This window comes from Protopterus annectens, chromosome 2.part0, assembly GCF_019279795.1.
Source record: "Protopterus annectens isolate FY-2018-M chromosome 2.part0, PAN1.0, whole genome shotgun sequence".
Classification (NCBI taxonomy): Eukaryota; Metazoa; Chordata; order Ceratodontiformes; family Protopteridae; genus Protopterus; species Protopterus annectens.
In genome coordinates this window covers 1,123,171,879-1,123,199,616 of record NC_056728.1, presented here as the reverse complement: position 1 = coordinate 1,123,199,616, position 27,738 = coordinate 1,123,171,879, and the positions used below count along the sequence as shown (strand labels likewise).

The following is a 27,738-nucleotide window of genomic DNA, read 5'->3' as shown; positions in this document are numbered from 1 at the left end:
ATAATTGAGTTGACATATTGTAAATAATAGGAAAATAGGTAAGTACTAGGATAGCTGCCCTTGCAGGCCATTTTAAGCCTAGCCAATTTCTATTTTGGTGTGTGAGTTAACCCATCCTATTTGGTGTTAGATTGATATTATCAGTTCAAAGATCAATAATTATTAATTTTCCCTAATAAGAATAACTCCATAGATAATTTGAGGGGCACTCATGCATAGGATAAAGCATTTAGGCAGTACCTCTGTCCATTAGTAGTACAGGGAGCAGACCTGGGGTAAATTTTCTGTTTCCCATCCATAGACCTAAGTTATGCATAATCCCTTAATTACTCATAATCTATAACATTTTATTATCAAGTAGGTCTCATGATTGATTTTAGGGTTTGAAAGTCCTTGTCTTTACATATAATTTCATGCATCTCCTTCCATTTTTGCAGAGTACTGTACGTTTGTCCATTGGACTACTACCATAAAAACAGAGACTACAGCATAAGAATCAGTAACCGGTTGTCTTATAAGGCCTTTGTTCCATGAGCTAGCATGGCGCTTACATGTTGTTCTGTGCCCGTATGGATACCAATGAAAGGATGTTAAGTCTTTACTTAATTCTTTAATGTGCTTGTATTAGGGATCAAAGAAGATATTTGAATTATATTAGTTTAGGCTATTCTCAAAAGTAAAGAAACTTCTATTTAGCCGTCATTTCTTTGAGGTATTTGATAATATTATTTATTACTTATTTATTTATTTATTTATTGACATTTGTTAACCTGGAAAGTCCACTGGGCCAATGACCCATTTTCAGTAGAGGCCCGGGGAGAAAAGCTCCATACAAGCACAGAAATTTTTACATAACATCAGCTTAACTTTGAAAGTCAAGAATGTTTTTACACAATACAAATTGAAGTAGATATGCAAGACAAATGCATATTTAGAGGTATACAATACAAGAAAAATAAACCCAGTGTGTTAGATTTTTAGTAATTCTGTTTGTATATTCTCAAAAGTAAGAATACTGTTTAATCAGTACTGTTTATTCAGCCACAGAAATAAAGAAAGCAAGAGAGATTGGATACAAAGACAGATAGTGTAAATTGCAACTATATTAAGTTAGGAAAAGTATTTGTAGTGTATAGGAAGCCGCAGTGGTAAAGCGGTAGCATTGTTGCCTCATAGCAAGAGATTCTCCTGTTCGATACTCAGCTGGAGCGCCTTCTGTGTGGAGTCTGCATGTCCTCCCTGCAGTTGAATGACCTCCAAAAGACATGCATGAATGAGCGTTTCTTCACTGAAGGTTGAGCATCGGGCTGGCAACTCGGCACCATAAAAAAATCTACTGCCAATCATTAACAGACCGGAGCTCCGCTGTGGTGACCCCTAACCAGGAAAAGCCGAAAAGACAAACAAACAAGTGGCCAAAATATTTAAGGTGGTTTAATTATATGACTACAAGAACAGACAAGGTTATTGAGATAGTGTTATTTTAATGCAAATTAGTGCATTTTATCATAATTAAGTTGTGTAATATCTTTATTTTAGATCATGGTGCACCCAAATATTTAAAATTCTTGTAATTCCATTTATAGTTTTCTTCTAAAGGGGGTTATTTAGCGTAATTAAGTAGTTTGTTATATTGTCATTAAATTTGAGGTTAGATTTAAATGAACTATTGAAGATTCAAGGTTATTTATGTTTAATAAAACATTATCTGTTAGTAATAATATTTTTGAGCTGTAAAGCTACTGATCATGAAGATTTCCACTAGATTTGATTAAAAACAACCCTACAAGACATTCCTAGTGAGTTTTACTTTAATGACTAAATACTTTTTGGGCAATGTTTGCTTTGATTTGTACTCTAGTGAAAGTGGAGAAAGAACCTGATCTGAAGAAGGCTTGAATAGCTGAAAGCGCTTGCCCGTCTGTTTTTTTTTCACAAGAAGGGTTCTTTTTACAAGAAGGGTTCTTTCTTCAATTTTATGCTTTTTGTGAACAAGGCACTGTGAAGATTTGGCTTGGTTACAGTAATTTCATTGTGGTGCAACGCTCTTCTGTTTTTCACAAGATTTAAATCATCTCATATCCAGTGAGCAGGACCACTCTACAAATAAATATGTTTTTGTGATTGGTGGTTGTCTAGTTAGATGCACTGATTCTCCTCTCTCTAGTCTGGATAAAAACAGGGTGACAGTGACTTGTCTTTCAGGTCCCAGGATCTCTGATATCTCAAGGCCCCTTAAAGCCCTTTCAGCTAGCAAATATGACTGCAGCATGGTGGTGGTCCATGTTGGAGTGATAAACATGACATGCCAAACCCTCATGGATATGCACAGAGATGTGTCAGAAGTTTGCATGCATGCAGCAAATGCAGGCAAGACTCTGATACTGAGTGGCATCCTTCCTTCTCCCAGAATATTGTCTAGGTACAAAGGAAAGATAATTGGCTTTAACAGTTAGCTAAATAGTTGGTGTCATTCCAGGGAGGATGTATTATGTGTCACCATGGAAGGAGATGCTTGACAGTATTTTTGCTTTGTTAAGGATGATCTGTAAATCTTCTTACAAGTCTTACATATACTGTCTGAAGCCTTTGCTGCCATGTAGTACCTTTTGTAGGTAGAATACAGCTGGCGGACATCCCAATGTAACATACATATCAAATCCAAGAGAGGATCACGTTAAGATGCCTGTGCACAATGCCAGAAGTATGAACAGTAAAATGGCCAACCTTGAGGCTCACTTGCATTCATAGTGAATCCATGTCTGTACAATTATTGAAACTTGGTTTAAATGCTGTGAAAGCACTCCCTCCATACCTGGATATGTACCTGCCATGCTTTTAGTCACAGTGGCAACTGTTGATGCCATTAATTCTCAATAATACTTACTTAACTCCAAATTTGATAGGAATATCACCTCTAGATATTCTCAGGTACCCACAAACAGAGCTCATTGTGCTGCACAGCACAGTAAGCAAATCACAGTATCACTTTATAGCCTGTTAAGGAACACCCACTATGTCCCCTGATAATCATGTATGGTTCCTAGATGTAATCGATAATCTCCCGTTAAACAAAAACACCATTATTTTGGGAGACTTTAACTACCCATCAATAAACTGGAGCACCTACACCTCAAAAGTAGGACACACTCAAAACTTCTTAGATTTCGCTCCATTATGCTCTCTAATGGTTACCTATGTGCATATCACTAATAGAAAAATAAGAAATAAATATCAAACTTTAATAAATGTAATTAAAATCTTGATACTATAATGTAGCACTACTTGTAAATAATTGTATGTATGTGATTTTTTTCCCCTTTTTTCTTTATTCTATTTTACTATATAACTAATTACTGAATTTCTGACTATGTGCCAAGAACAATATTTTGTATTAACAGTGTTAACATTGTCAGGGTTCTTATATGTACGTTTATCCTTCTCTGTTTTTTTTCCTCCTCTTCATACTAAGAAAATGAATCTTAAGAATACTCGCTGATTACCAGAATGACAAATGGCTTTTTCTGTCTGTGTATACTGATTATTCCCAGTTAAACATTTGCTAGTATTATGTTTCACAATATGTATAATGAAACTAAAATAAAATAAAGATTTGAAAAAAAAAAAACTTCTTAGATTTCATAAACAAAAGATCCCTGGAAAATTTTGTTAACAAATCCAGTAGTAGGCATTATATTCCTGACCTGACATTATGACTGCAGCTTTTCTGTGTACTATGTCCCTGGTATCTCCTTTACTGGATAAGCCAAACTATAAACTATTGGCCTTCACCTTTAGAACCTCTAAACCTAAACACAACAGTATCTCTAAATTCAAGGAGTTCATATATATAAATCTCATCAAATTTTATAATGAATTTTCAAGATTCAGTTATTCCAGCATAATCTTAGACATCTCCTCAGCAGGTAGATGCACCAAAGAGTGCTATGCCCACTCAATAAATGTATAGAATAGACAGTGCCTACCAGGACTAAATATAATGGGAAGTTAGGATAGCAACTCACCCAGTTGTTCCACCAACATAAATAAACTCTACAGTAAAAAAAATCTTTAAAGTATACAGCAAATCCTCATATCAAAGATAACATTAGAATATTGGCTAAAAATTAAGGAAAAATATTTACTAAGATAGCCCATAAAGTTATATTAGCATCTGAAGCTAAGAACAGCTACAGATTCTTCTCTAGTCATGTTAGAAAACTAAGAAATAGCACCCAGCAATGCTCAAAACTTATTCAAGATGACACCATTTCCTCTGACCCCAATAGACATCGCCAGTATACAAATGTAGTGCCAGCTTTACCACTGAAATTATCCCTGAAGCCTTCAGATGCCCCATTACCAAAGATTGTGTACTAAAGGTGCTCTCAAAGACTAAACTTACTTCCTCCATGGGACCTGATAATGCATCTGTCTGTTTAAGAAACAGTACCAAGCAAGTCCTGGCAGAGACACTCCTTAAACGATTTAACCTGAGTTTAGCCACTGGCTTCACTCATGTAGTTTGGCACATGGCAATGGTGATGCCACTCCACAAGGGTTTCCCCACCATTGACTCCTAGAGTTAAAGGCCTATCAGCCTGTTGTTTCTCATATGAAAAACCATGGGCAATATAATGGCTGAACTAATTCACTATGGCATTAAAAATCCCATCAGAATTTGGCTTTGTGAATGGTAGATCTTGTCTTAATGACTCTGGATAACTTCTTTGAAAGAGTAACACAAGCTGTAGACAGTGGCCATGCTGTACAGAAGGTGTACCTCGAACACACCAAGGCCTTTAAGACTATACCCCATGCTAGCATAATTAGTAACCTCAGTGAATTACCAATAAATCCCTATGTGGTAAGATGAATAGCAAATTGGCTAAAGAACACAACCATATGGTGCAGATAATAGGTGTATCATAAAATAGCATGAGGGTAACCAGTGGTTTTCTGCAGGGCTTTGTACTGGGACACTTTTGATTGGCTTACACTTTTCCAACTTCCAAACTACCAACCAAGACCTCTGGATAATCAAATCTTCAGGCATCTGTAAATTGGGACTCATTGTTAAGTCACCCTGTGAAACACAAGCACTACAACGAGAACTTACACTTGTAAACATGTGGTGTGCTAACAGTGGGCTTAAATTAAACGATAAAAAGTGTAATATTGTGACATTTGGCTAACTATCCCTCCCACGAGCATACAACATAGATAACACCCCACTCCAGGATGAGAATGATGTTAAAGACTCTGGTACTTGGGTTGATAGTCCTCTCTCCTTTGATTATAAAGTAATGACTATAGTCAGGAAATCTGTCTGCATAGTGAAGCTAAGAGGATAGCTTCCAGATCATTGTTCCATTCTATGTAGCATTGGTTTGGCCACTTATTCAGTATAATACCATTTCTGGGATGTACCTCACTAGACATATAAAACAACTAGAAATACCCCAGAAGTTCTTAACTAAAATGATCACTGACTTAAAAACTCTAAGCTACAAAAGCGATTGCAGACTGTTGAGGGGAGATGTACTCCTTGCCTTGTGAGCCATTGACGACCCAGTTGTTCTGGATTTTTTGCATCTCCACAAATGAAGTGGTCCCACAAATTCAAGTACAAGAGATTTAATTCTTCACCAGCAGATAAATAAGACAAGGTGGAGAGTCAGTGTGACCAAACCACACAGTATACATCTGAAATATATGTAATGTATATTGGCTAAATGATAATGTTTTGTTGAAATCAGCTTATATTTTTGTAATGATTGTTTATGTTTTGTTGCAAAATCAACTTGAACCCTTTGCTATAATTGTTTTTATTGTTGTCTTCTTGGTCTTGGCCATGGATAAAAAGGGTCCACAGACCAGTCATTTACCCGGTTAACAATGTAATAAATAAATAAATACAACAAATGTGCAGTATTATTTAATAGAAATCACCCATCTGCAATTCTTTGATTTGATTTCTTGCTCAGTTAGTAAATCCTAGTTGCATTAATCCCTCTAATATAAAGTGCAACTTCAGTAAGTAAAATATCTAACTACAAGATACTATATCAGAAGCAAAAGAATATTGAATCTATAGAAACGGTTGAGGTATAAATAATACCTTTGATTTAAAAGTATGAAGAAGAGAGACAGAGAGGGAAATAAAATAAAAATAAAATGATTATAAGAAGACTGCTGGGGGAACAAGGAGCCAGCTAAGTAAACCACAACACCATGTTTAGCACTTTCATTCCATTGTATCTTTTTAAAGGGTTAGAAAAATTATTATGCACTGTAGATATTGTTTTGTTATATACTGTCATTGAAGTTAGTGATGATATTGAATTCATGAAATCCTATTTCACACAGGTTAGTAAAGTAGATAGCATTACTATCAAATTAGCCAAGGGTGCTCATGTGGCACCGTGGTTTGCCAACATTGTTTTATGTTGGTGGGAATGTATTCACTTAGTAACTTATCCATTGTTTCAATACATTTGCTGGTATAGAAAATGTATTGATGACCTGTTTTTTATTTGGAGTGGGGAGGTCAGTGATTTTCATATATTTATTCATGAAATTAATTTGTCTATCATGGTTAAAATTTATGGGGCGTCCGTGGTGGTGCAGCGGTTAGCGATCCTTAGCTGGGGTGCCTTCTGTGTGGAGTCTGCATGTCCTCCCTGTGGTCATGTGGGTTTCCTCAGGGTGCTCTGGTTGCCTCCCACATCTCAAAGACATGCTGTAGGTGGATTGGATACTCTAAATTGTCCCTAGGTGTGAGTGTGTGTGTGCCTTGCATGGAAGGTTGGGCGCCGGGCTGGTAACTCAACACCGTAAAACTCCACTGCCAATCATGAGTGGACATGTGATTTGCTGTGCCGACCCCTGACCGGAAAAAAGCCGAAAGAAGAAGAAGAATGGTTAAAATTTATGATTGGTGGGGTAGGTGAGAAGGTAAACATTTTGGATCTTTCAATTCAAAAGGATCATATTAATGGTTGTTTTCACAGTTGTATATTTAGGAAGGACACTTTTAGGAATAATTACCTACATTTTAATAGTGCTCATCCTAAATATATGAAATTAAACATTTGTAGGGGTCAGTTGATCAGAACAAGCCGTGTCATCAGTGACGATGTATGTTATGACCATGAAGTACAGTTTATTACTGATCTGTTTTTGGAGAGGGGATATCCTTTAGATTGTTTGAAATGCATTATAGATGAAGTCAAAATGCATCAGAATGAGAAATTTGCCCCATATTGAAGAAAGGGATTAGCGTTCATAGAGTTAAAACAAATACAGACATTACTGATGAAAAGTTGTTTGCCCTTCCAATAGCGATTTCTAGAAATAGTTCAGCAATCAAGAACATTGTTACAGCTAACTGGAAAATTGTTATGGGTAACTCCGATTTAGTTAAAGTTGTAGGTGACAAACCACAATTTGTAATTAAGAAACCCACCAATTTAAAAATATTATTAGAATTTCATTCAAACAGCAATGTTAAACTATGTCTACCAAGAGCAGGCACTTTTGCCTGTGTTTTTTGTAAACAGTGTAGATATATGAGTAATACTAATGTAGTTAATTTTTCCCATTTAAATAAAGTTATTATGATTAATGGCCACAACTGTCTTAGCAAAAATGTATTTTACGCAAGGCTTTGCAGCACTTATCAGTGCTTTTATATAAGTAAAAGCACAAGGTCTCTTAAAACCAGAGTAAGAGAAAATTTGTAGGCAATTAAAGACCACAATATGTTAATTACGCATTAAGCAAACACAGTTTAGTATGTGAGGGCTTTAGAAAATTTCATTTTTCTGTGTTGGAACAAATAAATTAATTTCCTTTTATTAGTGGGTGTAATAAGTTATTGGAGACTCGTGAGCTAGGATGGCAGATTTTATTAAGAGCTGATCATAAACCAGGTCTTAATGAACACATTAATATTAAAAGTTTGTTGAAGTATAGGATTTTATGAAAATCATCTTTAGAAATTATTAAATGTATTTTGTCTGTTGCAGATGTATTTAATTTTAAAATATATTTTTTGTTGAAGTTATTAATGTGTTCCACTGATATGCCAAGTTTTATGGTTATTTATTATATTATTTATTAATACTACAAATCATACATTCATTTTTATTGTGCATAATATAAGCAAAAAGTATTTGGTTAACATATACAATAGTACTGTTATTAGGGAGGTTTTTGAAAGCTGGAAGACAGCCATTCAGAAGTATAAGTGAGTAGAATCACTGGCAGTTTTAATTAATTGTTGCGCCTCCACAGTTAATTGATTATGTACTATTGGTTGAAACATTGAGCAATAGGTGTATATATACTGAGCAATTTTTGAATAGAAAATTTTCTGGAGAAGTTCCAGAATAAAATGGAACAAAAGCACTAAACATGGTGTTGTGGTTTATTTAGCTGGCTCTTTGGTCCTGAGCAGTGCCTCCAAGAATCAATGTTTTTTAGTGTGTTTTTCTTGGCATTTGTATTGCTTGTTGGACTTTAGTCATGTATCTGTATATGTTTGTGTGTGTTCCGCTACTTTTGTTGTATGGGGCTTTGGTCTACATTTGTTTAGTCGACACAATTTGATTGACTAAACAGATAGTCGACACCTGTCGACAAATGTAGCAGATTGGATGATTTTCGAGGTTGACAAATCTGTCCTTTCTCCAAGAATTGTGGGATCTTGTAGTTAGTATATGTAACTAATAATGGATATGGGACTTGCCCCTCTGCAAAAACAATGTTTTCTTTTGTTTTTTTTGTTTAAAAGTTTTTGCATATGCCAAGATTCATTTTTGACACATATGTAGCAACAAGTCAACATGCAATATGACAATCGTTTGGTGTCGACATTATGCAGGTCAACAATAGTGCCATTCAATGAAGTTAAATATATATTCATATGTGTGTGTGTGTGTGTGTGTGTGTGTGTGTGTGTATATATATATATATATATATATATATATATATATATATAGTTTACTATCACATGTTCGTTCGTCTTTTGGACGAATGAACTATGTGCGAAAACCAGATAGCGGAACCATTAGGGCGATCACTGGAATGCTGAAGCTGACAAGAGCGAATGGTCGCTCTTGTCAGCTCCAACATTGCGGTGTAAATTGCACTATAGTGGGGATGGGGAAATGTACCCTTACCCTCACTGTAGTGTGATCTCTGACTTTGTATATATAAGTAGGGGGTGGGGGGCACGCCCCCCCTGTAAAAAACAGTTGTAGTATGTTGGGTGGGTTGGAGCATTTCAGTGTGGTCGAAATTCGACTGCACTGAAATGCTCGGTTCGACATTTACACTGTTTGGTGTACAGATTTCTGAACATTTGGTTCAAACATCTGTACATTCGAACAGTGTCATGTCGAACATGTGATATTAAACCTATATATATATATATATATATATATATATATATATATATATATATATATACATGGATCTACTTTATTTGATTGAATTAGCAGAACACAGAAATTTAAATAACCAAGAAGGGAATGACAAAAAAGTTACAACTGCGACAGTGCATAAGATCCGAACTTAGACTTTTGAACTAGCTATATATTTTGAATGCAGGTCATGGTATAGTGAAGATCAGGAAATCTACCCTTTTTTACAGTGCAGTGCGATCTCAGAGTAGATGTATATAATTTGCAGGTATGTGTAATTTTTTTTTACGTTTTTGCAAAGGGGCTGTACCCCCCACACCCCCTGCAAATTATATATGACAACTCCAAGATCGCACTCCAGTCAGGAAAAGGGTATATTTGCCGATTCACTGCACTATGATCTGCATTCAAAATATATAGCTAGTTCAATGTTCTAAGTTCCCATCTTGTGCACGCTCGCTGTTGTAAATGTTCGTACTTCTCGTCTCTGTTATTTAAATTTCAGTATTCTGTTAATTCAATTAACTAAAGTAGTTCCATACATATATGCAGTTATTTTTATCATTTCCCTCTCATAGTCTTCCTTACATTGCTTATAAATAATTCAAGTGTATTTTCAAATGGTATGTTATGAACTAACTATATATCTATATAAAAGCATCCCTTAGGCTTCTTCAACTTCAGTTATTTTATTCTTTCCCTTTGTTTTTGTGTGCATTTGTTTTTATGCTATGTTTTAGCTTTATGCATTTTTTAAAAAAGCTAAATTGTATGGATTGATATATATTTCTTCACTGTTCAATTTCTTTACAACTTTATATGCCAACTTACTGAATTATGAACTGTCTGATTTGTTTTATCATGTATTGGTACTGTGAGCTCTTTTTGTGAATTAGAACTTTTGTGTAAACAGTATCTCTTTTGTAGTTTAGATTTCTTGTAATGCATTGCCAATTTTACTTACTGTGTTCATTGTTTGACACTTTCCTATTGTATTTATTAAATTGTTAGTCCCTATTTGGTTTCAGATAGAACACCACTAAAATATATTTTTCAGCTAGACATTTCCAGTTAGGAAATGCAAATAAACAGAAAAACAAATAGATGATAGTTTTGTCAGACTTGGTTGGATAAATACCTTTCAGTGGTCATCTGTCTTTAATGCCTCATGTATTTGTAAATGCACACACACACACACACACACACACACACACACACACACACACACACACACACACACACACACACACACACACACACACGTGTGTGTGTGTGTGTGTGTGTACTGCACCATGAGGTAGGCTGTCAATGATACAACTTATTCATATTAACCCATGCTGTTAGAGTAACATTGTAATTTTCAATCTGTCTATTAGTTATAATAGAAGAGATACAATTTTCCTTTTTATACATCTGTCGCTTTTTGCTTGGCTGTAAAAAAGTAAATTGTTTACAAATTCATGTAAAGATTTATTATGTGCTATGTAATAATTTGGGTAAGTATTTTGTGGTCTTTTTCTTGTTTTTCTTATTGCAATCTGGTTCATTTTTGAGACTTCAGGTGTATAGCACAGTTTGATACACCTTCAGTCTAACAGCTCTTGTTTATTCATTCATTTTATTTATTTACTTACTTTGTAGTTCCCTTACCCATCACTTTACTAATGGATAGTTTTTCCTTTTTTCTTCATTTTTTTTCAATATTTACTTAGGTGAACATGATGCCTGCCAGGTCAAGAACAAGTTGCGTTAAAGGCTATACTTTCAGTGAGTTGGGAGCTTCATGTGATTGTATTACTCACTGTATATTAAGAGCACTTGTTTTGCAAGCCTACATGCGTACTGGCCACCATTGTTTCCTGCAAGAATTTGCTGTCCAGACCACAGTGGAGGGTTGGTCAAGCTGACTAAACCTTTAGCAGATTTCACACATGCACTAATCACACATGGATGATGATTGGTTTTGCCTACTATATTCATGAAAGAAAAGGGAAAAGTTGCTGTTACTTTACTATTGTTATAGTCAGCCTGATTGTCCTAAAGCCTGAATGGTAGCTAAAAACAAGCTGCATACCTAGTTACTTTTCTTTTTTCAAAGCAGATAGAGTCACCTTCTACCATCACTGATTTGTTGATTATATGCACTGTATGTCTCTGAATCATTTGTGAAATTTAAAAATATTAATGATGACTTGCACATATGCATCAAGAAATCCTGTCCACAGAGATAACTACAGTAAGTCATCTGTCAGTAGATGGGGGAAAAGGCTACCAGTTGCTTTTTGGCACGATCAGAGATTTCTCTCTGTGAATTGGGCTCTGAAGTTAGTGGATCAGTGTTTATCCTTTGAAGAAGTTCCCATAACGGAGGCCCCGTTTTTGTTCCACAAGAATACATTTGCTAAAAGTAAGAAGTGGTTTCATGTGAAATAAATCCTACACCTTTGGCTAATGTGTTTTCACTAGATAATTGCAAACTGGATAATTGTGAACTACATGAAAAGTATGCACGTTTAAACGTTAAGCTTACAAAATGCAAAGAGAAACTTCAGAAGAATAAAATGAAATCAGAATTTCAGCTTCAGTAAACATGTCTGAAAAACTGAGTCCATGATTGGATTATAGATTTTGACTGGAAATAGTATTCATATCCCTTCAAGGTCAGTCCCAGTAGTACGTAAGATTTAGGCTAGATAAGTAATCAGACCATGCTGAGGATCATTGTCTGTGCATTATGAGAAGATAATACTGAGAGATCATTTTGAAACTCAGTCTAGTCCAATTGACCTTATCCATGCTAGTCTCAACTAGGGGATTGAGGTCAGACCACAGAAGAAGTAGTGAATATTCATTGGAGGATATGAGTCAGCTTACAATTGCAGCTCACAATAAAGTGATGCTCATGTATATAACTTTATAAAGGTTAACTCTGATAAAGTGAACGTTGTTAAAATGTATATCAGCAAGATCCAGTTGCAATGGATAACATACAGTTAGAAGGAAAATCCAATTTGCTCTAATAGTAGAGAAGTGGGTGGCGCCTGACAAGTTTGGATGTGTCCACTGTTAGCTTTATATATTGTGATTAATTAAAGATTGTTTTGATGACTGTGATAAGAAAATGTGATGAAAGTAATGGTATTTATGGTAGATACCAGAGTCTGTGCCTAAATGATCACAGGAAACTTAAATGTACGCTGAAAACATGAGTGGGAATAGATGCTAATTAAACAAGAGGTGCTTGACATGCAAAACAGAATGGAGAAACCGATCAAGAACTTGGCTTAGTGGAAGATAATGCAAAAAGAAAATTTGACACTGTCTTATAACGAGATGATGAGTTGGATACAATATAGTTTATCAAAACTAAAATGGTGCTCTGAAGAGGATTTACAAAACATGACTGGGAGTTGAGAAATTATGTAGCTTGCTTTTCATTATTTCAGAAATATCTTGTGGTATACCAGGGTTATATTGCTACAATCGTAAAGCACGTGTTATGAAGGACAGCTGTTGTGCCAGCTATGGCAGCTGGGGAAGAAATCTTTTGTCATGTGTCGAACAGTGCATGTGAATCATAATTATTTGAGTGCAACACTCCAGCAGAGGCTACAGTTTGTGACTATTATAAGGGAATATTCAAGACATAAACAGAAGTTTAGGTTGATTTTCCTTTCAGTGCTAAAGATATTTTCAGTGGAAGGCATGCCATTCTTTTTTTTATTAATACTGAGGAAGCAATGCCCAAGTTGATAGAGTTACTGTATATTCATCTCACTATATAATACAATATAATAGAAACTGAATAAATGTGACTTGCAAATCTAGGTGATGTCATGAGTCTGGTGGAACTGGAAGAGGAATGGGAGGAGTTAGCTGAGTTAAATGGAAAAGTTAAAAGTTTTTCTATGCAGTGCTGCAGGAGACGGTGTGAGATATTCCACATAACTCGTTGACTGTGAACTATTATGAGCAATTGTCATGTATATTTAAAAACACTTTGTCTTTCCCCATTATTATTATTAGTAAACTATTGCTTAGATAATGATCATTGTTGGCAGGTGATGTCTTAATGGCAAAATTATTTGAAGAGTTATGTATCGAAGTAAGAGCTTGTATTGCCATTTAGATTTATTGAAACTGAAGTACATAGTAATTAAAAAAGGAAGCCCTGTTCATTATTTTTTATGCATTTATCTACTTCAGTAACATTGTTAAGTCTTGTAGAGTTTTGATAAGTATAATAACATCCCATTTATTACAGAGCATATATTAACTTGGTTTGAGCAAAGTAAGTGGGCTACAGAAGAAAATGAAGATTAATGGTGTAAAAATATGTTTTTTATATATTAGATATACTTTTGCATGCATGATAAATAAGGCAGCCCTTGGTTATGGAGGAGCTGTTTTGTTCACTGTATCTTAGTACCTTCTGAGAGTGTTTACTAATCTGTTTGTCACATATTTAAATCCTGCTAACCAGTAATTCAGTTCTGTTAGACAGGACATGTTCAAAACCAAGTATGTACAAATTCAGTGTCAGTCCTGAAATTTGATCTTGTACTTTTGGTCGTGTATTCAGAGTAGAAATAATATTGAGGCGTGAGCAATTATTTAATAAGGCTGTACATCTGTTAAAATGGGTGACAGTAAAAAAATGTTCAGTGGTATTATAATGATTACTATGATGATGAATGAATAACTGGCACAAAAATGGATGCACTAGAGAATTAAGGGATTTTGCATTTAACTCATTAAATTCACCTATTTAGAGACAGAGAATACATTAATGAAGTTATAGTAGGATTATAGGAAGGGTGATGGTATGTGAAATATGTTAGTCTTAAACTGGGAATAGGGAGTGTACTGGGGTCGGTGGCAGAAATTTAAGAGGATGCAGCATAGTGCAAATGGATGAAAGCCATCTATGCTTATTTGCTGTAACTGTCAAAAATTATAGGAGACAATGAAATGGAACTGATACTGGCAGTTTCTTGATTTTTGACTATATAATGGCAAAAAGGAGATGGGTGCCCTTGGTGGCCAGTTTGGGATTTGTGATGCACAGGCTAAGAAAATGCTTTACAGTAGTGGCATGCTAGAGTGGCAGGTTTAATATGCTTGATTAATGTGAGACTGTAAAATGAATGCAATTCGGATGAGGTTGTGCTTGGCATTCCTAGAAGAAAATTATTATAAATAAGTAGTGGGGCCACTAATGGGCCATACACACTTGGCAGGAAGAGGATTTGTAGTATATCTGAAGGAGTAATATATGGAAGGGGAGAATTGGAAGTACAAGCAGCTTTACGTTGTTCTTAGAGCAATGTGTTAGACATGTTTGCTTATGCTGCTGAAAGAAGGCTTAGAGAATTCTGAATTTGGAAGACCTACTATTCTGGAGCATCACTGTGTATGTGGAGATATTGTTGTCAATGTGTGTGTGTGTGTGTGTGTGTGTGTGTGTGTGTGTGTGTAGGTCTACTTTTAAATTTCCAAATCCTAAAACCTTGAACCTCTAAATCCCAATGTTCAGAACTTACTTCATCAGAGCAAGGCAGGTGTGGTGAATGGATCTTCCAGTTGTTGTCAGATCAAAGACAGAATACAGAATGATGTGCCTCAGTAAGAGATTTATCAAATTAATATCTCAAATATTACTTCTGGGATAACGTGCAGGATGACATAATTTCTTGTCATCTGACTCCTAGTTTTCAGGCCCAAAATACCCACTTATGGCAGCTGGTAGCATTTAGCATCTACCTGTGAAAATACACAGTCCTCAGATTTTTGGGCAGATACGGGAAGTCATAAAACAATTGCATTCTTTCACATTTTAAAACCAGTAATTATTCCACCTTAAAGATAATGCAGAAAACTCCCTAGCACATACATTATGTCTCCCGCTGCACCGAAACTGAAATATACCATCTTTTTATGGCCTAGCCACAAAGTAATTTAATTTTAGTTATTTTTCTGAAGTTAACCTCCTGTATTCCAGTTTCCACTGTTAAAATATATACATTTAAACAGTTACAATAATGCATGTACATTTCTGTTCTATTCCAATAGGTCACACTGTGGTTGCATTTTAAGCACTTTTCAAAAACCTTTTCATTTCAACACCCGTCTATACAAACCTAGTTTGATATACACATGACATACGGTTATAATACATTTGTAACACAAGTATCTTATATAAGTCATGTTGACATTCACAAATGACATATAATTATTTATAAAATTCCAGATAACCGTGCTGGCAGTATCTCCCTTTGTCACACACACACACACACACACATACACATGCATATACATACATGCTATTTTACATATTTGTGTAATGCTGATTTGTGTGTGTGTGTGTGTGTGTGTGTGTGTGTGTGTGTGTGTGTGTGTGTGTGTGTGTACTTATATAAATGTTGCAAAATATATTGTAATGTTTCAAGATCAAGTATAATTTCTAAAAATATTCTAAAAGAAGAAACAGGCATTGTATAAATAAAAGACAAATGCAGGTAGATTATGAAAGACAGAATTCAACATTATAAAGAAGTTGAAAAGGAACAAGACAGAGTCAAGGAGGAAAAACTTCTGCCATGGCTGAGGCTTATACCTGAAAAAAAGATAAAGCCTAGGTTAGAGCAAGTGTGCTGAAACTTCTTTAAGATACTTTTTCTCAGTGTTTACAAAAATAAGATGCAAATAAATCTTTTTTAAACTAAGCATTAATATGGGTTTGGGGAGGGGATGGGCTTAACTAACTGATACTCCAAAGAAAAAAAGATTTTTACAACTCTTACTGCTAAAATTGGTCATACTGCGGTGGTGGTGCTGCAGTAGCATTGTCGCCTCATAGTAAGACGTTGTCCTGTTCGATTCTCAGCTAGAGCGTATTTTGTGTGAAGACATGCGTGAATGGGTGTACCAAGGCCGGCAACGCGGCATGTAAAAATCTACTGCCAATTATTAGCGGACCGGAGTTCCACTATGGTGACCCCTAACGGAGAAGAGCCGAAAGACACAACAACTACTGTTAAAACTGGTCAAAGTAGTAGTGGCTGATATGGTAAAATGTAGAGATCATTGTAATGTGGGAAGACTGTAGAGAACCACCAATCTTTATTTTTTACAATATTGTTATTATTATAGATAAACCTATTACATGAAATATCAGTAGCAGTGCTCTTAATTCCGTCTTGAACATATTCAGTCATTGTATTGCAATGATGCAGTGGTGCAGCTGTAGCATTTTCATATTGTATGTTTTGTGAATTTGTGTATTTATGCCTCTGGTTTGATTCTCGGCTAGAATGTCTTTTGTGCGGAGTCTGCATGTCCTGTCTACATTCATGTGGGATTTCTCTGGGTACTCTGGTTTCCTCCCACATTACAAAGACATGCATCTGGAGCTGCCACTGTAAATTGGCTTTGTTCCAAGTTGTACTTTCCCAGTAAACAAATGTTAAATAAATAGTTTACTACTAGATGTGTTTACCACATTCAACAATGGCCCATTAAACACACTTCTGCCCCGTTTCTACCAAAGTTGGTTACATCTTTGCATAATATGGAGGGTTATAATTGAGTCTTCGATCGTAACCACATTATTATGTGTTCAAGACACGGATGCCAAGCATTCAACTCGAGTGACGTCCATGTCAAGTATGTAAGGTTATAATCAATAAGCAGTGCCAGTTAATGGAAGTGTGATCACTGTTTTGTGTGGGAAATCACTGCTGATGTTATGTCTGTGTGCCAGCAGTGATTCCATTGTATTGGGTGATTTGTTCCTTCTCAGAGTTGATGATGTCATGGAGTTAGTATATAAAAGTTCGGCCAGGGGCAGGCATCCACATTGGGAGTGCAAGTGGCCTTGTCTTGCAGTGTTGCTTTCCTACCCTTGTATATTTTGTGAATTTGTGTATTTATTTTGCAGTACAAATAAAGCATCTGGTCTTGTTTTAGACTAAATTGGATTTTACCAAATGAGTTTTCTATCAAATGTAATTTTGACTAAATCTTTTCAAGTAACTGTGATTTAACATTTGTATTCGTGATTAAAGGCAATATATACTCACACACACATATATGCATTTGTGTATATGTGATTGTGTGTGTGTGTGTGTGTGTGTGTGTGTGTGTGTGTATATATATATATATATATATATATATATATATATATATATATATATATATATAAAGAGAGAGAGAGAAAGAGATCTATTGATCAAATACTCATTTGTGTGACACACAATTCACCTAAATATTTTGATCTAAAATGCAAGTGGTCGACAACATATTTGTGTGAAAATATTTAGTCTAATCACATTTAGTCAACAGATAAGAAGTATTGCCATATATTATCAGAAAATATGCTGTATGAAACATAGTGTCCGCCAATGGAATGCTTTAAGAAGTGCAACCTATAGACATATTTGTCCAGCACATATCAGTGTTTTTTTCATTGTAAATCATTGCTGGTACAAGGTGTAAGTGTGCACTGGTAAGGATTCTCTGGTTTTGAGAGGTGTATCCCATCTTGGAATTGGTGCAACTATGGAATTGGTATATATAATTTCAGGGGACATTTGGGTGCATGAGGACTTGCCCCCCCACCAAACACTTGAAATTAATTTTTCATAAGTTTTCAAACTCAGCAATTCTCCTTGACCAGTGTGTTGTCAATATTCTTTTCTTCAAGCAAATTGTGTTTAGACCAAATATAGTCACAAAAATGTATTGTTGAGCAGTTGTGGTTTAGGTGAGTTTGAATTGGAGAATTATTTGTCAGAAAATGTTTATGCTACTAAATTACACATATTTGTCTATCTATTTATCTGTGTATCTATCTATCTATCTATAGGTTTATATCAGATGACTGAGTATGTGTAAACTCAAACTTCATGTGATCAAGACTATATGGTTGAGGCTTTGTTCTTGCTACCCTACAGGATAACTCTAATTTCTGCATACCTAGCCACACCTCCCTCATGTAGTACTACCATACTTTTTTTCACTCATCTCATTTCTACGCTTTCTTGCCTTCTTCCTTACCTAACAGTTCATACTCAAGTATTGCATGCTATGTTACTAGATCCTCTAAAACACTGTATTGCCCATCTATATACTACTGCTGAATTTGTACAATACTGAATATTCCCTCATGTTTGTTAAATTGTGTTAATATTGTTAATTTCACTCATTATATTAATTTTGTCTAATCTTGTTAATTTTTGTAAATTTGTTAACTTTAAAATGTGTGTATCTCTTACTGCTGGAGCTTATCTCCCCGGGCCGCCACTGAAAAAGGACTTCTGTCCAGTCGGACTTTCCTGGTAAACAAATGTAAAATAAATAAATAGAATTTGATCCATTTTCCAAAAACTTGAAAGAAGCAAAACAAAAAAAAATCTATATTTTTGCAGGGGGGCAAGCTCCCCTTCACCCCCCCATATGCAAGTGTGGGGTGGCAGCACCCCCACACTTGCAAATTATATATACCAACTCTGCAATCACACTACACTGGGGAAAGGGGTAAATTCCTCGATCCCCACTGTACTGCACTCTGCATACAGATGGTTCAAATTTTTGGAAGGTTGAACATATGGTCTCCACCATATGAACTTCAAGTTTCCAAAAACTCTATCATCTGACATAAACCTATATATATATATATATATATATATATATATATATATATATATATATATATATATATATATATATATATATATATATATATATATATATATATATATATATATGTGTATATATATATATATATATATATTATATATATATATATATATATATATATAAATAAATATATAAAACACACACACATACAGTGGATATAAAAAGTGTACACACTCCTGTTAAAATGCCAGGATTTTGTGATATAAAAGAATGAGACCGCAATAAATAATTTCAAAACTTTTCCCACCTTTAATGTGACCTATAACCCATACAATTCAATTGAAAAACAAACAAATCTGTTAGGAAAAAATATAAAAAATAAAAAAACGTACAATAAGCTGGCTGAGTAAGTATGCACATCCTGTTTGTTGAAGCACCTTTTGATTTAATTACAGCATTCAGTCTTCTTGAGTAGGAGTCTATCAGCATGGCACATCTTGACTTGGCAATATTTGCCTACTCTTCCTTGCAGAAGCACTCCAAATCTGTCAGATTGCTAGAGCATCTCTTGTGCACAGCCCTCTTCAGGTCACCCCATAGATTTTCTACTTAATGTAAGTCTGGGCTCTGGCTGGGCCATTCCAAAACTTTAATTTTCTTCTGGGGAAGCCATTCTTTTGTTGATTTGGATGTGTGCTTGGGGTCATTGTTGTGTTGAAAGGTGAAATTCCTCTTCATCTTCAGCTTTCTAGCAGATGCCTGAAGGTTTTGGGCCAAAAGTGATTGGTATTTGGAACTGTTCATAATTCCCAGTACCTTGACTTAAGCCCCATTTCTAGATGAAGAAAAGCAACCCCAAAGCATGATACTGCCACCACCATGCTTCACATTGGGGATGGTATTCTTTGGGTAATGCAAAGTGTTGTTTTTGCGCCAAATGTACCTTTTGGAATTGTATCCAAAAAGTTCAGCCTTGGTCTCATCAGACCATAACACATTTTCCCACATGCTTTTGGGAGACTTGATGTATTGTTTTGCAAATTTTAGCCAGACCTGGATGTTTTTCTGAGTAAGAAAAGGCTTCCATCTTGCAACCCTATCCCATAGTCCAGACATATGGAGAATATGAGAGATTGTTGTCACATGTAGTACACAAGCAGTACTTGCCAGAAATTCCTGCAGCTCCTTCAGTGTTGCTGTAGGTCTCTTGGCAGCCTCCCTGACCTGTTTTTGTCTTGTCTTTTCTTCAATTTTGGAGGGACATCCAGCTCTTTGCAACGTCACTGTTGTCCCTTATTTTCTACACTTTTTGATGATTGTCTTCACTGTGTAACATGGTATATCCAATGCTGTGGAAATTGTTTTGTAACCTTCTCCTGACTGATACCTTTCAACAATGAGATCCCGTTTATGCTTTGTAAGCGGTCTGTGAACCATGGCTTTTGCTATAGCAGGCGACTGAGTAAATGTCAGGAAAATTCTACTAGGACAGCTGAACTTTATTTGGGGTTAATCAGAGTCTCTTTAACTGATGGCAGGTGTGTACCCAAGAAGACTGGATGCTGTAATTAAATCAAAAGGTGCTTCAACAAAGTATTAGTTTAAGGGTGTGGACACTTATGCAACCAGCTTATTGTATGTTTTTTATTTTTTTCCCCTAACAGAGTTGTTTGTTTTTCAGTTGAATTGTACAGGCCATAGGTCACATTAAAGGTGGGAAAAGTTTTGAAATGATTTATTGTGGTCTAATTTTTTTATATCTCAAAAACCTGGCATTTTAACAGGGGTGTGTACATTTTTTTATATCCACTGTGTGTATATGTATACACACAGTGGATATAAAAAATGTACACAGCTCTGTTAAAATGCCAGGTTTTTGAGATATAAAAAATAAGACCACAATAAATCATTAGACAGTTTTGTTAAGGTATTATATGCTGGAATGAGGTCAGACAGCATGTATGAATCAAAGCTATTAGAATTCAGACCTGACTCTCCTGAACTGTAAATTATATGTTATGTCTTGCTTGTTGCAAACAACATATACATTGAATTTTATTGTTTTTTTAATGTTGTATTAAAAGTACATATAAGAATATGTCCTTTTCTATTTCTTTTCAAACAAACTGCTGTGTGACAGTATGAGAATAGTACTTTTCATTTGCCTAAATTTCTGGTAAGAATAATGCAAGGTGAAAACAGCACGTAAGATGTATTTGGATTTTTATCAAGTTTCTTGTGCAAGGTTCACACATTATGGTCCTAAACTCTTTGTGTGCTTAACATGTGAGCACATCAGCAGCTGCAGATGTGGGAATATGCTCTTCTTTCATCTTCTTTCATACAGATTGCTGCATTTATTGCGGAATCGATGCAGAGTTGTGGAGGCCAAGTAATTCCCCCGGCAGGCTACTTCCAGAAAGTCTCTGAGTATGTACTTTATCTGTACATGGTTAGAACATAAACAAATATTTATAACTCTTTTCAGTCTGCATACTACAGTTCTACCCAATAATTATCTTATATTAATATCTATTAATTCAGATGATTTATGTCCAGCACTAGACTAATGTATGCAAACTGATTCTAGTGTTTATTAATTGCAACAGTTGTTAATACAGGCATGCTGTGTTAATCAAAATATGGTCTAACAGTGGAAAATTAGACAAAGCTGACAAATTTTGTGTGGAAATGCCGGTGTTAGGATGATATTTAGAAATTTAATGATCAGGTATGAGGAAAAGCAATAGTTTGAAGCATCTTCTTTCCATTCTAGGCTATTAGACTGTAGACTATTACAAGCCTAGCCAATTAGAAGAGGGCAGAATCAAACCCTGTACCTTGTACCTGGTGAGGTAATGACCTCAACAATTACCCCATCCTACCCAAATTACAATGATGTCATCTTCTTGTAGACTGTAACCATGGACTGAGGAGGCAGTGAATGCTTATTCTTCAGACAACTCACCATTAGTGTTTGGCCACTGTTTGAGATGTCTCTTAAGTGGCAGAGACACTCAAGGAAATTTGTTAGCTAAGAGACAGATGAAAGTGATTTAAAGACCTGCATAACTTGGAAGTTTGAAGAATATGAAATGTTCAATAAGAGACTCTGGATGGCAGTAAATTTGGTTTTAAACTTCTAGGGCCAGTGTTCCATCAAGATTTTCAGAATAAGGGTCGTCCACAACAATTAAGGACATCAGGGGCTCAAATTGCAGCATTAAAAACTTAGTTGTACCCTGCATGATATCTTTATTAGGAGATTAAGCATGGCTACCCACTTCCTGCCTCACCATCAACATAATCGATTAAAGGAGAAAGTATTTGAATATTTAAACTTATTTTTGAATACATTGATGTATACATTCCATTTGCAAAGATGAAACAGCTATGCAGATCATTAGATTTTTAATCTTACCACATCCAGTACTGTTTAAAAAGGTTGGGCAGTGATCATTTCTTGCCTGACAAAATCAACTACTTTGTCATGTTTAGGGTCGCCAAATAGTAGGGGCTCATCAGCAGTTGTAGCCAGAAGAAGGAAAGTGGCAAGGAATTTGGAAATAGCTGAAATAGTGATGGAAGGGAAAGTTGAAATCTCACTGCCTGAGTCAGAGAAGGAGGAGGAAGATGGCTGAAATATTTACAATTTGCAGCATTACTGATGTGAAAGTTACTTGAGTTAATTTTCAAGGATATTGCAGTATAGGTTAGGTCTGGGTTGGCTACATGCTAACCTTTTATAATATTTACCCTTTCAGCACATTACTAGCTTGTAAAATGTGTTCATTAGGGGATAGTGATGTGTTTTGCCTTGCTGCATGCTTTTAGGTTTTTGCTAATCATTACAGCCATGATCTGGTTTTCTACTGTATAGGTATGTTTTACTGAGAAATGTTGTAGGGCTCTTGCTGGTATAGGACTTTGCTTCTTGTTTTCAGGTATGTGCACAATGCAGGAGGTGTTTTTATAGCAGATGAGGTACAGGTTGGCTTTGGTCGTGTTGGAAAGCATTTTTGGGCCTTTCAACTGCAAGGAGATGATTTTGTTCCAGACATCGTCACCATGGGGAAGCCAATTGGAAATGGTCATCCAATGTCCTGTGTAGTTACTACCAGAGAAATAGCAGAAGCATTTGGAGCTACTGGAATGGAATATTTCAACACTGTAAGTTCAGAAATTTTTTAATTAAACTCATTTTGTGATGTTGACAATAAAAGTTAACATTTCCAGGCCATCTATAATTTTACAGTTTATTTAATAAATTAAAATGATTTGTTTATGTTTACAGTCCTTTTATTTCAGAATGAAGTTCAGAAGCATATATATGTATACACATACACACACACACACACACACACACACACACACACACACACACACACACACACACACAAAATAATATTTATATATGTTTATGCATTCCCTCTCTCTCTCTCTGCACACACACACACACACACACACACACACACACACACACACACACACACACACACATATATATATTTATGTTTGTGTGTGCGTATATATATATATATATATATATATATAAGTATGTATATATATATATATATATATATATATATATATATACATATATATATATATATATATATATATATATATATATAGATATATATATATATATATATATATATATATATATACATATATATATATATATATCTATACACACACACACACACACACACATACACACACACACACACACACACACACACACACACACACACACACACACACACACACACATACATGCATTGACATAGCTGTTTCTTACTTTTAAATGCATTAATAATTGATTCATGTATGTAATTTTATTGTAATAGTCATTTTTGCTAACACATACCTTTAAGTATTTTCTAAATATACATCAGAAACATAGGATGACTATTTAAATTAAAGTTCTGTAAACTATAAGCAGACTGTCATTAAATATATAAAGAGTGTAATCATTACTTAGCCCAAATTTAATGAAGGCTGTCATTTGTTTTTTTACCTGTGAGTACTAATAGTGCTCCATATAAGTAGAAGAAAACAAATGTAAAGTTAACAAAACTGATTTACTAAAGCCAGGTTAACACTAGTAAGAATCCCTTGTTTCAAACTCATTTTATTGAATGGCAGTGAGTAGAATGGTACCTCAAAGCCCCTGCTTAGCCCATCTGTATATGTAATGGTACCTCAAAGTTCCTGCTTATTCCATCTGTATATGTCATGGTACCTCAAAGTCCCAACTTATCCCATCTGTATATGTAATGGTACCTCAAAGTCCCAACTTATCCCATCTGTATATGTAATGGTACCTCAAAGTCCCAACTTATCCCATCTGTATATGTAATGGTACCTCAAAGTTCCTGCTTATCCCATCTGTATATGTAATGGTACCTCAAAGTCCCAACTTATCCCATCTGTATATGTAATGGTACCTCAAAGTTCCTGCTTATCCCATCTGTATATGTAATGGTACCTCAAGGTCCCTGCTTATCCCATCTGTATATGTAATGGTACCTCAAGGTCCCTGCTTATCCCATCTGTATATGTAATGGTACCTCAAAGTCTCTGCTTATCCCATCTGTATATGTAATGGTACCTCAAGGTCCCTGCTTATCCCATCTGTATATGTAATGGTACCTCAAGGTCCCTTCTTATCCCATCTGTATATGTAATGGTACCTCAAAGTCCCGACTTATCCCATCTGTATATGTAATGGTACCTAAACGTCCCTGCTTATCCCATCTGTATATGTAATGGTACCTCAAGGTCCCTTCTTATCCCATCTGTATATGTAATGGTACCTCAAAGTCCCAACTTATCCCATCTGTATATGTAATGGTACCTCAAGGTCCCTTCTTATCCCATCTGTATATGTAATGGTACCTCAAAGTTCCTGCTTATCCCATCTGTATATGTAATGGTACCTCAAGGTCCCTGCTTATCTCATCTGTATATGTAATGGTACCTCAAAGTCCCAACTTATCCCATCTGTATATGTAATGGTACCTCAAAGTCCCAACTTATCCCATCTGTATATGTAATGGTACCTCAAAGTCCCAACTTATCCCATCTGTATATGTAATGGTACCTCAAAGTCCCAACTTATCCCATCTGTATATGTAATGGTACCTCAAAGTTCCTGCTTATTCCATCTGTATATGTAATGGTACCTCAAAGTCCCAACTTATCCCATCTGTATATGTAATGGTACCTCAAAGTCCCAACTTATCCCATCTGTATATGTAATGGTACCTCAAGGTCCCTGCTTATCCCATCTGTATATGTAATGGTACCTCAAGGTCCCTGCTTATCCCATCTGTATATGTAATGGTACCTCAAAGTCCCCCCTTATCCCATCTGTATAGGTAAATGGTACCTCAAAGTCTTCGCTTATCCCATTAAGGTTAAAGTACCTCTTTCCGCAACTCATGGCAGATTCAAGAGACTGATCCCTGATTGTTTTTACATTTAAAGGTGTTCAGAGTCAGTGCCACTTTAATTACTTTATTTTTTCATTTAAAGCATAATTTCAGTTACTTGATTGTGGTAAGTGAAGCTTTGACAGAACATACGTAATAGACTCTGGCATACTCTAATAAGATGTTTCATTAGACTAAGTGAAGCAAAAAGCTTGTGTACTAAAGTAACACCTTGAAATGCTTTTTTAGTTAAACAGTGAATGAGATGAGGTACTGAGTACTGAGCATTAACATTGTTGCCATGAATTGTATTCCTTACTTTCTGGAAGTCTAATTGCCTATGAAGCTGTTTCCAGAAAATGTAATACTGAACAGTATGAAAAAGCAGTAGAGAAAGCCAGTTGCTTTCTGGGGTGCCTTACCAAGAGCCACGTATGTGGAGTTTAGGGGTACAGATATCATCTTTCCACTGTAGATGATGCTGTTGAGTTATTATCTTGATTATTGTGTTATCCTTTGAAGGTCATCTTGGATCTGAGATATTAAACGTGTTGAGAACACACAGCAGGGGTTTATCAAGATAGTATGGAGACTAGAGAACATAGATTATAATAAAGATCAAGTACTGAAAATGTAAACAGTGCATACAAAACAAGGCTAGGAAAAGGGCAGATATGTTATGGTATAACATGCTACTCCACATTACTGGGGCAGTTTGGAGGAGTCAATCAAAGCAAAAGATATAGAGACACATGTGGCCTTTTAATGGAAAAATACTCAAGAACAACATCACGAGACAGTATAGTCAAGATAGGATAATTAGAGAAATGTTTATATGGTAAAGTCCCATAGAAGACATTTTGCTGATTTGGTGTAAATACTATAATCTTTAATAAAGCTCCAGGCCAATATTTAACAAATAAAATGCAAACATACAGCTTTGGCAAGTAGCTGCAATCTGGACAGGACTATCAAAGTAGTCATCTTGGGGACTGTGCCTTGATGTGTGGCATGCCATTTCACAGTTTAGTCAAAAAAAGTAACGTTTTATCTGTGGTAACACTATATTGCAGAGTGACAGTGATTTGGTTCATAATGTGCGACCCATTGAAAACTTAGGCTCAAAATATTAGGAACCTGTATAGGAGTATAATAGCTGAATGAGGAAATCTAATGACGAATTCAGTTCAGTGCAATCAATTTGCAGATCTATGTTACTTTAATGCAAGTATCTACATTACAACTATAAAAACTACTTGATAATATTCTTGCTATACTGTTTGTTTTAAAAATAAATACTACCGACCAACAGAGGTGTCTTCTGACTTTATTATACTGACAGTTTGTGGTTCAAATCCAGCAGTTTAGAAAATATTTAATTTGATATTTTAAGTCAAATCACTGCGTAATGCATAAAGTAGCATATTTAACCATGCTGTGAGCTTATTTTATGTATAAATCAATGATCAGAACAAATGATAATAAAAATATAATTTCCCTAACCTTAGACTAGAAACAGGGAGTTATAACTAAACATATTCTCCCTAAACAGATGTTCTTATCAAACACTTCACTTCCACATGACCTGTCTTTCTAGGCCTTCTTAACAATTCAGCCCATTCTGCTTTCTAATTGACCATAAGAGAATGAACTCACTTGGAACTGCCTTTCTTCACCAGTGCTTTTTCCCCATCAGTACTATATACTGTAAAATGGAAGCTAAAATGAAGTTATGCTGTATACACTTTCATGCTATTTCAGAGAGAATAAACTGCATGTATGCAATACCACATCTAACACTTTAAACTTATAAAAAGTTATTTGGATGATATTAATAGGATTCAGTATTGTTTATGATGGACATTAGTTAAAAATTCTCAATGTGTAGCAGACCCTTTCAGTGTTGATCAGCATGGAACATGGACGTTTTATTATAACTTAAAAGGAGGAACACTCCCTTTACTGATGCGTAGTTAAGAAGTATGTTAAAGTGCCCAAATCAAAATCAGGAGGGTGCAGGCTATTTTATTAATTTTCTTCTTTGATGACCTGCTGTTGTATAACTAGTATCTGAGTAGTGCCATTTATTATTTTGTTTTGTTATGTTCTGCTTACAGTTTGGTGGAAATCCAGTGTCTTGTGCTATTGGACTGGCAGTACTGGATGTCATTGAGAAAGAAGGTCTCCAAGAAAATGCTATCAAAGTGGGAAACTACTTGGTCAAATTACTA

General features: G+C 35.4%; 1 protein-coding gene across 1 annotated transcript in view; it reads left to right on the top strand.

Annotated features, from left to right (window-relative positions):
* Window positions 1-27,738, top strand: part of ETNPPL (ethanolamine-phosphate phospho-lyase) — a 276,355-nt gene that overhangs the window by 167,335 nt on the left and 81,282 nt on the right. The window contains exons 7-9 of the mRNA XM_044061317.1: window positions 21,415-21,497; window positions 23,012-23,237; window positions 27,625-27,738. The exon at window positions 27,625-27,738 is cut by the window's right edge and continues 41 nt beyond it. Coding sequence (XP_043917252.1) covers window positions 21,415-21,497; window positions 23,012-23,237; window positions 27,625-27,738 — 423 coding nt within the window. The remainder of the gene's footprint in view (window positions 1-21,414; window positions 21,498-23,011; window positions 23,238-27,624) is intronic.